Source organism: Phalacrocorax carbo, chromosome 3 (assembly GCF_963921805.1).
Source record: "Phalacrocorax carbo chromosome 3, bPhaCar2.1, whole genome shotgun sequence".
In the NCBI taxonomy this organism is placed as follows: domain Eukaryota; kingdom Metazoa; phylum Chordata; class Aves; order Suliformes; family Phalacrocoracidae; genus Phalacrocorax; species Phalacrocorax carbo.
In genome coordinates, this window is record NC_087515.1 from 13,220,948 (window position 1) to 13,235,525 (window position 14,578).

General features: G+C 40.4%; 1 protein-coding gene across 2 annotated transcripts in view; it reads left to right on the forward strand.

Moving 5' to 3' along the window:
• The window catches only part of CRIM1 (cysteine rich transmembrane BMP regulator 1), a 197,966-nt gene that overhangs the window by 7,469 nt on the left and 175,919 nt on the right, over positions 1 to 14,578 (forward strand). Inside the window, exon 2 of one of the 2 annotated variants that reach the window (XM_064445861.1) lies at positions 6,652 to 6,825. The exons of the other annotated variant lie outside the window; for it this stretch is intronic. Coding sequence (XP_064301931.1) covers positions 6,652 to 6,825 — 174 coding nt within the window. The remainder of the gene's footprint in view (positions 1 to 6,651; positions 6,826 to 14,578) is intronic. 2 annotated transcript variants of the gene reach the window in all.

Sequence of the window (14,578 nt, forward strand, 5' to 3'; positions counted from 1 at the left end):
ATCCTATAGTTCTGGTGTTCAGTGATGCTGCGTTAATGATTTCGGGGGGAAAAGTGGCAAAAGGTTTAGGATATCAGGTTTCTTCTAATAGTGTGGACTGTTCTTGGTATAAGTTGCTTTATTCATAGCCCTGTTCCAGAATTTGTCATATGTAAAACTTTTCCTACTCCTGTCAGCCTGCTTCTGCTGAGCAGCTTCAGCAGGCTGCCAGCCAGCTGCTTGTTTGCAGTGAAGCCGATGCATGCTGCTGTACATGAAGGCTTCTGAAGCATGTGGGTACGCTGTGCAACTTGGGGAAAAAAAACCTGGAATTTTAGCCTCCTCTGGAAAATTGGTACAAAGGTTTGGACCTTTCCTGAGTCGTTAGCATTTTTTAAAGTGTTTTCTAGAGCTAGAGGTAAAAATCTGGTAGGGCGGCTGAAATGCTGTGGTCCATGCTCATTCTAATCAGGGGAGTACTGGCAGAGGCTGTGTCTGACCAATCAAACCCTGGGACGCTGTAATATTTCCAGTCAACTATTTATAAGCAAGACGTTGTTGTGGTCATAAGACTAAAATAAGTTATTGACAAGTCTCTTTTCAGGTGTTTAATTGTCTTGGGGTCAGACTTCAAAACTCAATTTGTCACTCCAGACCGTCTTTGGGACAGAAGGCTATTGGAAATATTGTTCAGTCTTGTTGGGGGGGACCCTAACTGTGAGTCTTAAACAACAAACAAAAAAAGGCAAAACAAAATAACCCCACCCCCCAAAAAAACCTTTTTTTAAAAAAAGGGGGAGGGGTTGTACCTAGAGAACTGAAATATTGCAGAAAGTGTGGGCAACAGAAACTTTAAAACTTGAAACAGTTGTCCATGTCACATGCTTCACTTAATGCTTTCATTTCTCTCCTTGCTTTCCCCGGCTTCTTTGGAGTTTCTGATAATTGAGTGGAAAGCTGGTTTGTTTAAATACTTTCTGCATTCCTTAGTATGAAATAACTGCTTTGAGATACATGCAGAGCTGCTGCAGTAGATCTTTCTCGCTGAATTGGGGATTTGATCACCTGAGATACATGCTTTTCTTTGAATAAGATAAAGCAGGCAGTCAAATTTGAGACAAGCCTTACATGTACGGTTTTCCTGAGGCACCTAAATATGGTTTTGCTTTCTAGCTGTGACTAGAAATTTTATCAGGAGGCTGCAAAGCACTTTTGTACTGATGTGCATTCCACATGAAGATTTGATTTTGGAAAGTGGACCCTTTCAAAAGGTAGAAAAACTGTTTTATCATAACTCTTAGCTGTGTGTCTTACCATAAAAGTTTCTGCCGGCTCTGGTCCCCAATTTATGACTTCACTGAAGGAATAAGTTGTGAGAGGGGAGAGGATTGCAGCCAGTACATGAGCTCAAACTCACTTCAAGGCTAGCCTTCCCTTCTGCTGCTTTTCAAGGTCTAGGGCTGGGTTTCAAGCATTCTTTAGTGATGATTAGTCATTTCTATTGTTCAGCTCCTCCAAAACATGAATTTCCTTTCCATCATTCTTTTTTCCTGTTCAAAGAGAAGCCAAAGCCTATTGGCAAGAAGTATTTCCTTTTTTATTTTTTTTTATTTTAGAAAGTCTGTAGAATCCTTTCAGAGTCCCATACCATCTTAATGAGTACCACTGATGTGAAAATGCTGTTGTGTATACCAGTATGCTGGTGTGGCAGGGCTCAGACCTTGGGTCTGGTTTGATGGAGAAGCTTCTGAAAGGTCCCCCTGCCTTCCCAGAGGGCAGTACTAACCTCAGTGAGGATCACTTCTGTGTCACTGTGAAACCTGTTCCCTTTCCTCCTTCAAATGCAGGATTTAAAAGGGTGCAAGAGTCTGTAAGATGTGACTTTGACTGTTTCACTTTCAGATCAGTGATGTATTTGATGGTGTCTGCTCTTTAAAGCACGACAGACAGGTTCTCAGGATGCTGAAAAAGGCACAAATAGCTGAGTAACATGCTGCAGTTAAATGTAAATTATAGGATTTCACCCAGTTCACTCCAGTTATATTTACCCCCTCATCCCTCAACTGTAATTTAAGATTTTTGTGGGTGCAGTGACTGTATATTAGTTTTTAACAGTGATACTTTAGTGACCATTCCAGTATGTTGCTTGCTGGTTTGAGGTGATGCATTATCTTTATAAACAGGGAAGGAAAATAGTGTATGGTTTTCCAAACAATAGCTGATATTCATTAAATGAAATATTCCAGAAAGGAAGGGGAGGGTTGGGGCACAAAAGAGGAAATTCTGTGGCAGGCAGAAGGAATTGAGAACTTGAAGGAAGGGAAAGCAGAAACTTAAGCAAAGGAGGAGTCGTCTCTGAAAAGGTCTTTCCGTGTACTTTTTAACTTGCACCTGTTTTGAGACGATCCTTTGCATATGGGGACAATAAATGCAACTATAGCAAGCTACCATCTACTTCAAAAATAAAGTTCCAAGTTAATTTCTCAGAGTTGTATGTTTTTATGGAAACAAAAGAAGCTTCACCTGAAGAGCTGATCAGCTTCAAACGCGAGCATCGAGCCTTGCACGCTGTTGTGGTGCTTGTTTTGTGAGTGCTAGTATGTCGGATTTAGCATGGAAGAAGTGATGGAATGCTGCTTACCAGAGACACATTTCTCATGCTTGTTCCCAGACTGGACCTGTTGTTTAAGGACCTCTTGTTCAACTTCTTAATGCCTTAATCCTCTTCCCTACTTTAGATGCATGCTATGACAGGACTTGGGAGTTCAGTAACCCACAGCAGCACTTGAATTGTGAGCAAGCTGAAACATTTGCTTTGCAGAAAGCAAGTGATTATATGAATGATAGAAGAAAATGACAAATGTTTGGAATTAATGTGGTCCTTTCCCTCCCGTGGCTTCCTTATGATATGAAAGCATACATAGAAGAATTAAGAAGTATTATTTCTGAAACTTAACTTTGGTCTGAGTAAATGCAAAAGTACTGTATTGTCTGAGAAGGGAACTTGCCTTAATGAGTTAGAAGTGAGGAACTGTATATAGATAGAAATTATTTGAAAGAGTGACTTTGAAGCTATAGTCACTGGCTTGCTGGGAGCATTTGAACAGCTTCTACGTGTGTGTGAAAAAGGTAGTTGAGTGGCTCTATAACAGTCCACTGTCAACTCAGTCCTGCTAAGAAGAGTGGCCCCTTCCTTTTTTTGCCCCTACCTGATCATGCCAGCACAATACGATGGTGGAAATTGCAGCTAAACTAAGATCAGTTTGGATGAAAACTAAGTTTGCTTGGGCTGCTCTTCAGCTGGATTCTTTCTAAAAACTTGTGTCGAATGCCTACTTGATTTTTTTTTCTGTATTGAAGCGTCCTAGAAGTCACCTAGTGGGTAGGATGCACATACTAGTGTTTGAGAGGCTCTTGTATTCTTACATTTGGGTTTTGTCAACCCTGCTTACAGAGGAGTAAAGCATTCACAAACTATATCGCAGTTTCTTCCTTCATATTGTCCAGATTTCTGAGAGGTGCACGTGAAAGTGTAGGCTCCTGAAAAGGAAGGCATAGAGGAGGTCAAACAACATGCAGGAAAATGTTTGTGCTACAGTCTGGAATTGTTCATGAACTCTCCCAGGTCTCCAAATCACTGGTGTGTAAAAGTTTGGTTTTTGGAGTAGTCTGCAGGACATGGTAATTTTGGGAGTAATAGAGGCTAGGTTATATTCTTCACAGAGCCTACACTTTGTTCAAGACATGTTTCCATGATCAGTTGAAATATTGCAGACCTCTGAAGGAACAAGCGTGTTGTACTGGACCATCATTTATCTGCATCAAGCAGAGCACTAGATGCCTTTACATCAGGTAACTAAAGCATTGAATTGAAGTGAGACACTGGATTCATCCCCTTAGCTCATGCGAGTGCTTTCATGTGGCTATACCCTTCATTCCAAGGAATTTTGTTCTGCCTATACTGATGTGACTTCTGAGGGTTTAACCTAAGTGGTAAACCAGTATTCATTTAACAGGAACTTGAACTTCTGGTCATAAAAGGAAAAAATCTGCTAGGAAAAGTAGTCTTAAGTCTGCGTGAAAGATCACACTGGACTTTGCATTGATTTATTAAACTAAACTCTTTTCTTGTTAAATGTTTGCTCCTTCATTGATGGAAGTCTTGTTTCTAAATTAAATTGTGTGAAAACCAGTCTGGTAAAAGATGTCCAGGCTAGAACTGGATTTGCATTCTTCCTGTCTGAATATGACTTGTGTTCACTCACAGTAATGAAAAATACCTTGTTCAAGACTCGGCATGTTAGATGTATAGTCTGCAGGTATTCCTGAGGCATTCTCTTCTCTTCCATCCTCTTAATGGCTACTGATCTAATTGAGAGGTGTGGCACTGAAGATTTTAGGTGGACCTAGTATTGGGCCGTGCGCTTCCTGTGTGCCTTGTTTCCTGCTCCTATCTGAAAAGCAATGAGAGGTGGCAGGTGAGATATCAAACACTAATCTGCCCTGGAAATCAGATAATGTTGTGAGTAGTGCCACGGTACGTGGTGCATCTGCATCAATGGATTCTGCCATGAGTAAAGGATGTCTCGGCTTTCCGTGCCAGGTGGGTCCCACCTTATGTGGGACGCGCAGCTCTTGTGTAACGGGGCTCTGCTGATGTCTCTGTCAGCCTTGGAAAGATCTACTGTTGAAATGCTACAGGGGAAAAACTCACAAATGCTCTGAAATGGTGTGCTGGAAAAGCAAGTGTGCTGTCATCGCTGTCTGCGTGCCCCACCTGTCTGCGCTGCGCTGGCCTCAGGAGGCTGGTGGGTAGAGCAGCTCCAGGGAGCTGGGGGCAAGGGTGCGCTGCCACGTGGGCCCCAGGGCAGGCGAAGCTCCTGGCCGGTGCCCAGTGGCAGGGGAGGAGAGCCTGTGTGTTAGAAACAAGGAGCAATTCAAGCTGTCTTCTTAAGGTAGTTAAGCAGACTGATCTGGATGAGGCTGTGGTCCCTGCAGTTATAGGATTTGAAACGCTTAAATCTTGGAGCATACTTAGAGCCCCTTTTGTTCTTGCCATTACGTGGATTACTGCCGCGATTCGTAAAATACAAATTGTCCAGGCTGTATTCCGGTTTCTCAAAAACAGGATGTATTATTGTTCTCCAAATTCTCATGGTTTTGTGGGGTTCTTTTGTTCCCCCTCCCCCCATGCTTGGCCTCCTCATGATGAAAACATCTCAAGCATTACTGAAGCAACATCTTCTTGTGAAAGAATTTTAATAGTTTCTCTTCAGGAAATTCTACACTTCCTTTGACTTCTGTGGATACAGTTGCTGTATGGGGTGATAGGTTAACTTTAATATATATTAAAAAAAAAAATTACTTCCTGGGGTCAATGAATACTCTTCCTTTGCTATTTTTATGAAGTACAAGAGCTGTGAGGTCCCTGTGAAGGTTCCCTTCATGCCTAAAATTGACTTTGTTTATTTAGTGCTTTTTGTCAGCAGGGTACTTTGCTGACTTATAACAGAAAGCAAGTGATTGTACAGGCAGAAACACACCTGTGAGAATATCCTGTGACACTTGCTGTAGATCATGTGAAGTACTTAACTGGTAAACAGCCCTTTCCATGTGTGTGTTGGGTTTTTTCCCCAAAAACAGGAAAAAATGCAGGTTAGCAGATATTCTGCATATTTCTGTGAGGAAACAGTACTTACATGTCCACCTCACTATGTCTGTGTGTACATACTGTTATTTACTATCAGTTTTTAGACTGCAATGAGTGTCAGACTGCTGAATGACAAACAGTTCGCATGTATCTTAAACTTTCAAGTTGGTGGGATGGTGTCCTATGTGCACTTGACCTAAGGAAGCTGAGATTTTACAGGACTGGCAATTCTAGTGGAACTCTGGATCGACTGGATTTTTTGCTTCCTGCAGGGGGGAAAAAAAATCGTGTTGCATGTAGTCCCTTCTAAAAGGAAAATGGGCAGTTGTACAGTAGGAGTATGAGTTAAACATGTTTGACGGGGCTGTTTCAAAAGGAGTAGAATTATTTGAGTGGAAAGACTCATTCCGGCCCAACAATCCCCCAACCCCTTGAGAGCAAGGAGCATGATGTGCTTGAGGAATTTTCCTAGAGTATGGATGGTAATCCAGGAGTGCTGGAAAACTCACTTTTGGTTATACTACAGAATCAAAGGCCTGGCATCTTGCAGTATTTTTGTAATAGAAAGTTATCTCTGTGGAGTGAATGCTATTTGATGTCTTTTTAATTGGGTTTAAAAATGCTCTCCTTCTGACTCAATTTTGACTTCTATAACAGCTGCAGATTCTGTCCAATGTTCTCACTTGCATGATAAATATAACTTCAAGTATCTGTAAAAGTTATTTCAGATAGAATAGCACTCATTTGTACTACAGCTATGCATTTCCCTGAGACATCATAGTTCTTCATACAGATGGAAATAAACAATGCCAGTAGCTGTAGCAAAATGGGCAATAGAACAGCTGCGAAACATGGTATTTGGCAAATCCCACAGTTCAGGTTAATCCATTATTTTTTTAATCTGTTGTCTTTTGTTAAGCACTATGTTGAACTTGAAGTAAATTGCACCCAACTCCAAAGCAGCTGAATTTATATACTGCAGCCAAAATCCAATAGTGAGCGAGTTTGTTTGTTTATTTTAGATGAAAACTGGGATGATGATCAGCTTCTTGGATTTGAACCGTGCAATGAAAACCTTATAACAGGTTGTAACATAATCAACGGGAAATGCGAATGTGACACCATTCGGACCTGTAATAATCCATTTGAATTTCCAAGCCGGGATACTTGCCTGTCTGCCTTAAAAAGGATTGAAGGTAAGCGCTTGTCTTCAGTAATTCAGAGTTAGTAATTTTTCTGTGGATTTGATTAAAAGCTAGGGTCTAGTTTAATATGTTTTGGGATGACTTGGGTAGTTCCAGATACCTGTGGTCTTGTACTTTCCAGACGACAGTTGTATGTTCTAAGGGAAGATAGGACTTTGGTAAGCTTGGCTTTCCAAGTGTGTAGGTTTAAGAACGGAAGAAACTAATACTATTTGCTGAGTGTGTTACGGCGTTTGCAGATTTTAGAGACCAAAACCATTCTGTTCAGTTTGTGGTAGCTACCTTTGCGTATCTTTAGCTGTAAAGCAGTGTGGAAGACTCTTTAGATGTATTGATGTGACTGAACCATGAATACACACAGTGGATTTTAATAGCAAAGGCATAATAAGAGGACTAGTTGTTGATTATACTTTTATCTTTTCTTATATGAATGCATGAATTGCTATTTTCTTTGTTTGCATAGTATAGCATTACTTTAGTGCTCATATTTTTCGGTGTCTGTTCCTTTGGTTAGACTTGCATTAGGCCACACGTTTATGTTTCTGCACACATACATGATGGGTTATGTTTGGATTTTTTTGGGGGGCTTTTTTGTTGCTTATGGCTGAACTGGAAATGAGTTGGGTCAAAAATACTCAGCTGGAATTAAATTCCCATGGTGTATTTCTAGGATTGTTTTGAACAGCTGTCAAAGGCTTGATCTTGGGCTCTGTCTATGAAGCTGTAATTACTGTTTATTTTCCAGAGTGTCCAGGAACATACAAAAGCTGATTGGCTTAAAGCAGACTAATTAAGCAGGTTCACACCACTAATGTTTAAAGTCATATTGTAAAAGTAAATGTATTTATAAAGCTACTAACAATATTTAAAGTTACTATCTTTGAGTTAAGGATGTATGATCTGATGTCATCTGTCATTCCTTTTGTGATAAGAAAACTCTTTAAGCTACAGGCTTTAACTTGTGAGAAAAATGTAGTTGGTGGAAACATGTTCATTTTCATCGGTCATTATGGTGGTCGCTAAAGGCATATGAGTGCTTTGTGTGGGTTTTTCTTGTTTTTAGCTCTAGGAAGAGAGGCACTACCTTTGGCCTTTTGTTCGTTGCTGTGGTAGTGGGCAATAGTATATATGGGTTCTTAAGTAACTTTTTTTTTTTATCCCTTGTGATTAAGTCTACTAGTTCAGCAAGACTTATGATGTATTGTCATGCCAAAAGGTGTTTAACTTGTGAAGAAAACCTGCTGTGGGATGCCTTTTTGTTTTTTGCAGGCTTGGAAGAAATGGACTTAGTTTGTGGAAAGGCATAGCTAAAGCAAGTTGATTCTTTGAGTAGCTTGCCTTCAGCAACCTCCTGTTTTGGCTAAATTCCTGTTTTAAAAAATAGCATTTTGAGCTTAGTCATGAGGTAACAATATTCGACATGTAAACTGTCCGGTATGACAGCAGTGGTGTAGTTTTTCAGAGGTGTAATTTTCTTCTTTGTTTATTGATGACTTATTTTGGGAAGTGGGGCTGGTATTCTTCCAAAGCCTCAGACTATAGGGCACCAGTAGAAGAGTTTAAGACCTGTTGATTTTTAATCCTTCACAGATAGGAAGGATAGTTGATGCAAGTGATGAAACAATGGTACCTTTAAATACCAGAAATCTGGCAGTTATACCTTGAGTGTTAATTAACAGTCCAGCTTTTACTCATAAGAATGCGAATTTGCATTTGCATCCTCAGACTATCAAACCCTACCACTGGGGAGTGTTTGAACTTAAATCCAACCACATTTCCTATTAGAAAAGCAGAAGTCATAGCATAGCTTTGATTTGCCTGCATTTGACAGCTGTAGTCAGTCAAATCTGCCTACTGTGCTTTGCACTGTAAATGCTTATTCCTTCTTTCTCTAACTAGGATTGGGAATTGAATGCTAACTGCTTATGGAGGTTGTTTCTTTAAATGCATAACTTCTTGTTTTGGTAATTAAAATGTATGCTTCATCCTGTACCTAAGCTAATGGAAAAGAATAACTTCTTTCCCCTTATGCTTGCCAAATCCCTCTTTGGTAAGCAAGCCAAGTCTCTAGGTAAAATGGGATAGACACTTTGGTGTATCTGAGCCAATATTTGCTGTTTGAGTATTTCAGACTTTCAAAGTTTATAGTCTAAAAGTTGAATTTATCCATTTGGAAGGTCCACCTGAAAAATGGCTTAGGTAATATCCAAACCAGGGCCTCACTGAGTGTGTTAAAATAGAGAAATCTTTTAGTTTCTTCAAGGCAAGCTAAGTCTTGTAGTGTCATGTAAAAAGGGGTGATTCATAAGATCCATTAAATAAGTCTAATATTTTCCTGAAATCCAAAGTACTGCTGTAAACTTCACTCTTTTGGCTTGTCTGTTAAAGATGATAGCAGGAAGATTTGAAACTAGTAATGTAAATCTTGAAACACTCTAATAGAATCTGCTGACATGGAAAGTGGGACCAAGGCAGGGTAGTTCAACTTCCCTTTCCTCACCACACTTGATATGGATAATTACATACACAGTGTAATTGAAAAGATGTAAGTTGAGCACCTGAATGAAGGATACACCATAATTGGAGTGTCTGACAAAAAATTAAAGTGCCATCTAAGCAGCTGCTTCCATGAGTCCTCTACTGTGAGGATACTTACTAAGCAACTGAGAATGTTTTGTGTTGTTCAGTGTGTTACTCTGCAAGGTTTTTGTTATGTGTATCATTCATGTGTTGATGAACTTCGATAACACAGCTGAGGCAAGGGAATATACTTAACCCCATCCAGCTGAGGGGAAAATGGGTTAGGTAGCTTCCCTTCTAATTAGGTAATCAGGAAGAGTGAACTCTTCTTTTTTTTTTTTTTTAATTTTGGTAGTACTGTTATTAAAAGCACAGCTGAAATAGATTTATAACTTTACAGAATATTTGTCAACTAAACCTAGAAAATTAGTAGTATATGATGGCATCTAGATAAGTTCTGGCTCAAGCAATTTCATTAAAGTTGCATAGCTATGACAAGTTATCTCAGGCTTTATAAATTAATTTAACTGAGGACCTGTCTTCCAGTTTCCTGAGCCGTTGAGGCAAGGGTATTACAGAGGCCAGTGGTGCTAGATCAGCGTGGCTTTCTTCTGATTAAAACGAGTTCTGTGGATTTTCTTTTTTCCTCTCGCCCTCCACCCTCATTTTTTGTTGAATTTTTTTGTTGCTTCCTTGAAAGGAGGAGGAAAGGTGTAGTTAGGCTGTCCCAGCCTTACCAAGTATATGTAAGTCCATGCATTAGCACCAGAATCTCCTGTGCATAGTGTTAGCTGTAGCTGCCAGCTCTATCAGCCTGTATGGCTCACTGAAAGCTCCCTTTGCCTACAGATGTAGAATCTGTTCCATAAATATGACCTGGCAAACAGCAAGTATTGAGCTAAAATCTGGAGTCCCATTTCCAGATATGAATGTGTATGTGCTAAGGGGTCAAGGCTTTTGCACGTACTTTGGTTTCTTGTCTTTCTGTGCTCATACCTTCCCTTTCAGGTGCTTCCCTAGTCATCTGTTTTTAGTTCGTCTTATACTTAAGCTTTTCAGGCTGTGTGTGGTCTTCCTTTCTGGGCTTGATGTCAGTTCTAGCTTGCTTACTCAGCTAACAAAGTTTTCTCTTGTTAGGTTCATATAGGATCTTTCTTTCCCTATTGGCTTGTGTCTGCCTGCCTTCCTGGGCTCCTCATATTTCTTTCTACCTTCACCTTTCCCTGCCTTCTCTTCTTGCTTTCTTTGCCTCCCTATTTCATAGTTTGTACCCCAGTTCACTTAAACAAGTCACATGAGGCAAATAGACAACTTTGTCTGCCCTTCCTTTCCAAAATCAAGCTGCATGGGCTCTAATGTCACATTGCTTAGATGTCACTGACAGGGCACAAAAGCCACGTTCTTTATTTTGTCTCCCAAAGTCTGACGCAGCCCGGAGCTGGGAAAGCCTGTAATGAGGAGCATCTGTTTTAACCTCAACTCAAACCTGTGTAACTTCTGTAGGGGTGCTGATGTCTATTTGCAAGAAAGTACTGAGAGGCTAATGTGGGGCCTCAATAATACAGGTACTGAAGGCAGTTGTCGTCTCCACCCTGTGCCCTTGTTTTCCTGGAAAATAGTAGGATAGGATACATTTGAAAGGATTGGTAGCTAACTTCTAACTGATCCTCATGTAGACATACTGCAAATGTTTGAAGACTTGTTACTTGAATAGATTATCATACATCATAAAGCACATTCATGCCTTAGGGGTCTCCCAACTCTATTACCAGGCTTAGTGTCCCTGCTTCTCTGCATGAAGCATCAATGACTTCTCATACAGAGGTTGTGAAACATCCTAATGTGAGGAAATGCATACATTTGGGGCTAGAAGGAAACTGTCTGGTAAAGCTATCATATACCTAAATAGTAAGATTCCTGCGTTGGGGTTGTTTGTTTAAAATGCTTTTGCTTTTGGTTATTGTCTTGATGAGTGCCTGCTCTGATATGGTTCAGGAAATCCTGTGTTCTTGAGCTTAGAAAGTTTGTTTCTGTTCAGGAGACTGCTAACGATGACAGCTTGGTTGAACCTGGACTGCTGGAGTGGACTCTGGAAAATATGCCCAGAGGGTGAAAAGTGATGAGATGCCATCTGTCTGCTGAGCCACAATAACAGGCAGAAGTCTAATAAGCTGCATCTACACATTCTTGCAGTCATGATCTGCTGAGAATTAGCTGCAGATGGTACAGAAGAATCAGTTCTTCAGACTTCTTGTGAGACACTGAGGATTGGGGTGGGGGAAGTGAAAGAGGAAGTAATTTTTTTTTCATAGAGATACATTTGTAGGGCACTGGTAGGTAGTAGCGTTGAAAACCTGTTGTCTAGCGCCAGTCCAATTATCTCAAAATCTTGCCTAGCATGTATGAAGTCTCACTAGGAAGTCAATATCTGAAGTGACCCAGCCTCAGTAATTTCAGACTGTGTTCCAATTCTGGGATCTTTCTCTCTCTCCCTCTATGCTAGGCTTGTACAGCAGTTCGTATAGCCAGCAGAGCTTTAAAGGACAGGAACCTAAGGATGTTCTTGAGCCTGTTCATCCCCCTTTACCAGAGCAGGTCAGGATCTGAGCTCTTGTGAGCTGCCTGTGGGAAGGCAGTGTTCCTTGCACCCTTCCCCCTTCAGAGGCAGCAGCAGGTCTTTGGAATGATAACTCACTCCTTAAAAATGTTCCCTGCTAGAACAGCTATCTTCTCTTCCCTCTGGGAAGTGGGGGGAAGTTGCGGGTCAGAGGCTATGGAGAGCATGAGTGCCACCAGCCATAGCAAAGGTGGAGCTTTTGTGTGTCTCTCAAGTTCTCTCAACGTACCCTTGAGCTCTAAGAGGAGAAACCAATCAACTTTCTTTATCACTTCATACTCTAACAAAAGCATAAGCATTTTTCATGTCGGAATTCAGCCCAGTCTTTATTCAGAATATATGTGAAGGATAAAATATGTACCTTTTTTGTTGAAAGATGTGATTTATGTACATGAACACCCTTCACTTGCATTTCTCTCTGCATGTAAAACCTGCTGCTGATACAAAGCTATGAAAACCCTTAAAATAAGACTTGCTTCTTGGTTACCTGTCTTGTACCTTTGTAAGCTATTCACTGCTGTCCTTCATAGGTGAAAGGAAAAGGCCTTTTAAGTCACTGGTATCTATTAAGCTGGCTTATTGCAACATACTCCTTGCATTCCACTATTTTTACATGTAACTGAATAACTTTATACTGGCAAATGTTGCAATACCTGTTAGACCAGTCCTGGAATAACAAATATGAGAAGGTAATTTTATTCTGAATGCTTGTTTGGTTGTTGTTAAGTCTGATTTTGTGTTAAACTTCACTTGTGTGGTCTTAATGACTGTAGCTATGTTGAAAAACTGGAACAGAATAAATCCAGCTTTATGCTGCTGAAATATCAGGGAAGGAAGGGAGTGAAATACTTTCAGATGTGCTTAATCTGATATATTTTCCACTCCTCTTGCATAACAATTAATATATGTTTTTGCTCAAATAACTGAACTTTGAAGGTTGGCATGTATTTGCAATAAGGAATGCAATTGTGGCAAAGGTCCAGATTTTACCCTTGAACATGCTTGTGAGAGCCAAGTAAATGCATCTGAAGGCAAAATTTCATGAGGCACAGAGGAAGAGAGCAGTGTAGCTTTCGGGCTTTGTTTCTGAATGCGTAGACACAGAATGAAAAACCATTTGATGTGGAAATAGTACAGATTAGGAATACTGATATAAACTTGAATACACAAAGAAATCTTCCAAAAACTTAAAGGGAGGAGAACTTGCCCATTAATTGATAAGAGGGTCATGTGGCAGTGGCACCTCTGGCAGTGCAGTTGCCTTCACAAAACGGTGTTAAATTTGCAGAACTTGTCACTTTTCTGACTAGCTCCTCAGAGAACTGTCCCTGATCAAGGAAGTACTCTCTTTTCCTCATATATTGGCTCTTTTGGCATGTCCTCTTTTTAAGATTTGTCACACAGAGAACACCTGTGCCGTGAAACTTCAAGCTAACAGTAACAAAACCCTGCAGAAGTTTCAGAAAAGTATCAAAAGGGAAAACTGACCTTCAGATTACTGTATTGATGTGGCTAGATACCTTATTTTAGGCTTAATTAGATTATGAATAATGCTGCTTTTATTAATGGGGGGAAAAACAGCATTGCAGAAACTGTTAAGTGGGGAGATTGAAGAAAGAACTCAGAACTGAGCAGCTGGTTTAAAAAAAAATGGAAGTGTTAGTATTGCAGAAATTACAGTTGTAACTAATATTGTATCTTTACATTTCTATCTTTCCTTGCCAATTCATGTAAATGTGTTTCTACTGTGTAATAACTGAGCCTATTTTCCTTGTGTGCTACACTTGTTCACGTGAGTTGCTCTACAGATGCCACCTTTGCCTTTCCTCCTCCTACATCCAAGTCCCTTGGGTGTGTAATGCTTCTGGAGAGGTTCCTGGATCTTCAGTTTGACACTTTAGTTTCCTTCAAAGTTGCTGTTTCTGAGACTGCTGTGGACAGAAGCATAACTTTAACTGCAGGCTTTAGGATAGGACTTGTGTCACAAAAGCATCCTAAAGACAAAGGAGCATTCTTGCCTTTTTCTGTTTCAAATGCTTACCTGCATTTATCTGAAACGCAATTCAAGATGACTTATTGTACCTGGGGCCTCTATAAGAGAAGGAAAAGAACAGGACCGGTATCTTACAGCTGGTAAGATCTTGCTTTTGATGATGTCAGTGCCTTCCAAATGTTCTTTCCCATGTTGGCAAGTAGGCTGCGTTGAAGTATGTCCACTTTAACTGCAGTGGCAAGTTACAGGTTTTAGTGAACGCTTGACCTGAACTTCTTTTAAAGTTGGGGAAGAGGGAGAAAATGGAGCAGGTGACTTTCAGCAGAACACTTCCAGATGCAGTGTTAATTTTAAGGAGTAAAATTTTCTGCAGGTGATAGAGACCTGAGCAAAGATCTCAAACATTACGCTGATGTTGCATACTAGCAGGAAGCTATATTCCTGTGGCAGTTGATGTGCTGGGTCACAGCTCTTGTTTTGACAAGGCAAGTCTTGTTTGGATATAAGCAGCATTGATGCTGACAGATAACTGAGTGTTGGATGGATGTATCCAGTGATAGTGGTATTGGTGACATACTGGTCAACATGGCAATTTTAATACAATGGTTAAGTCT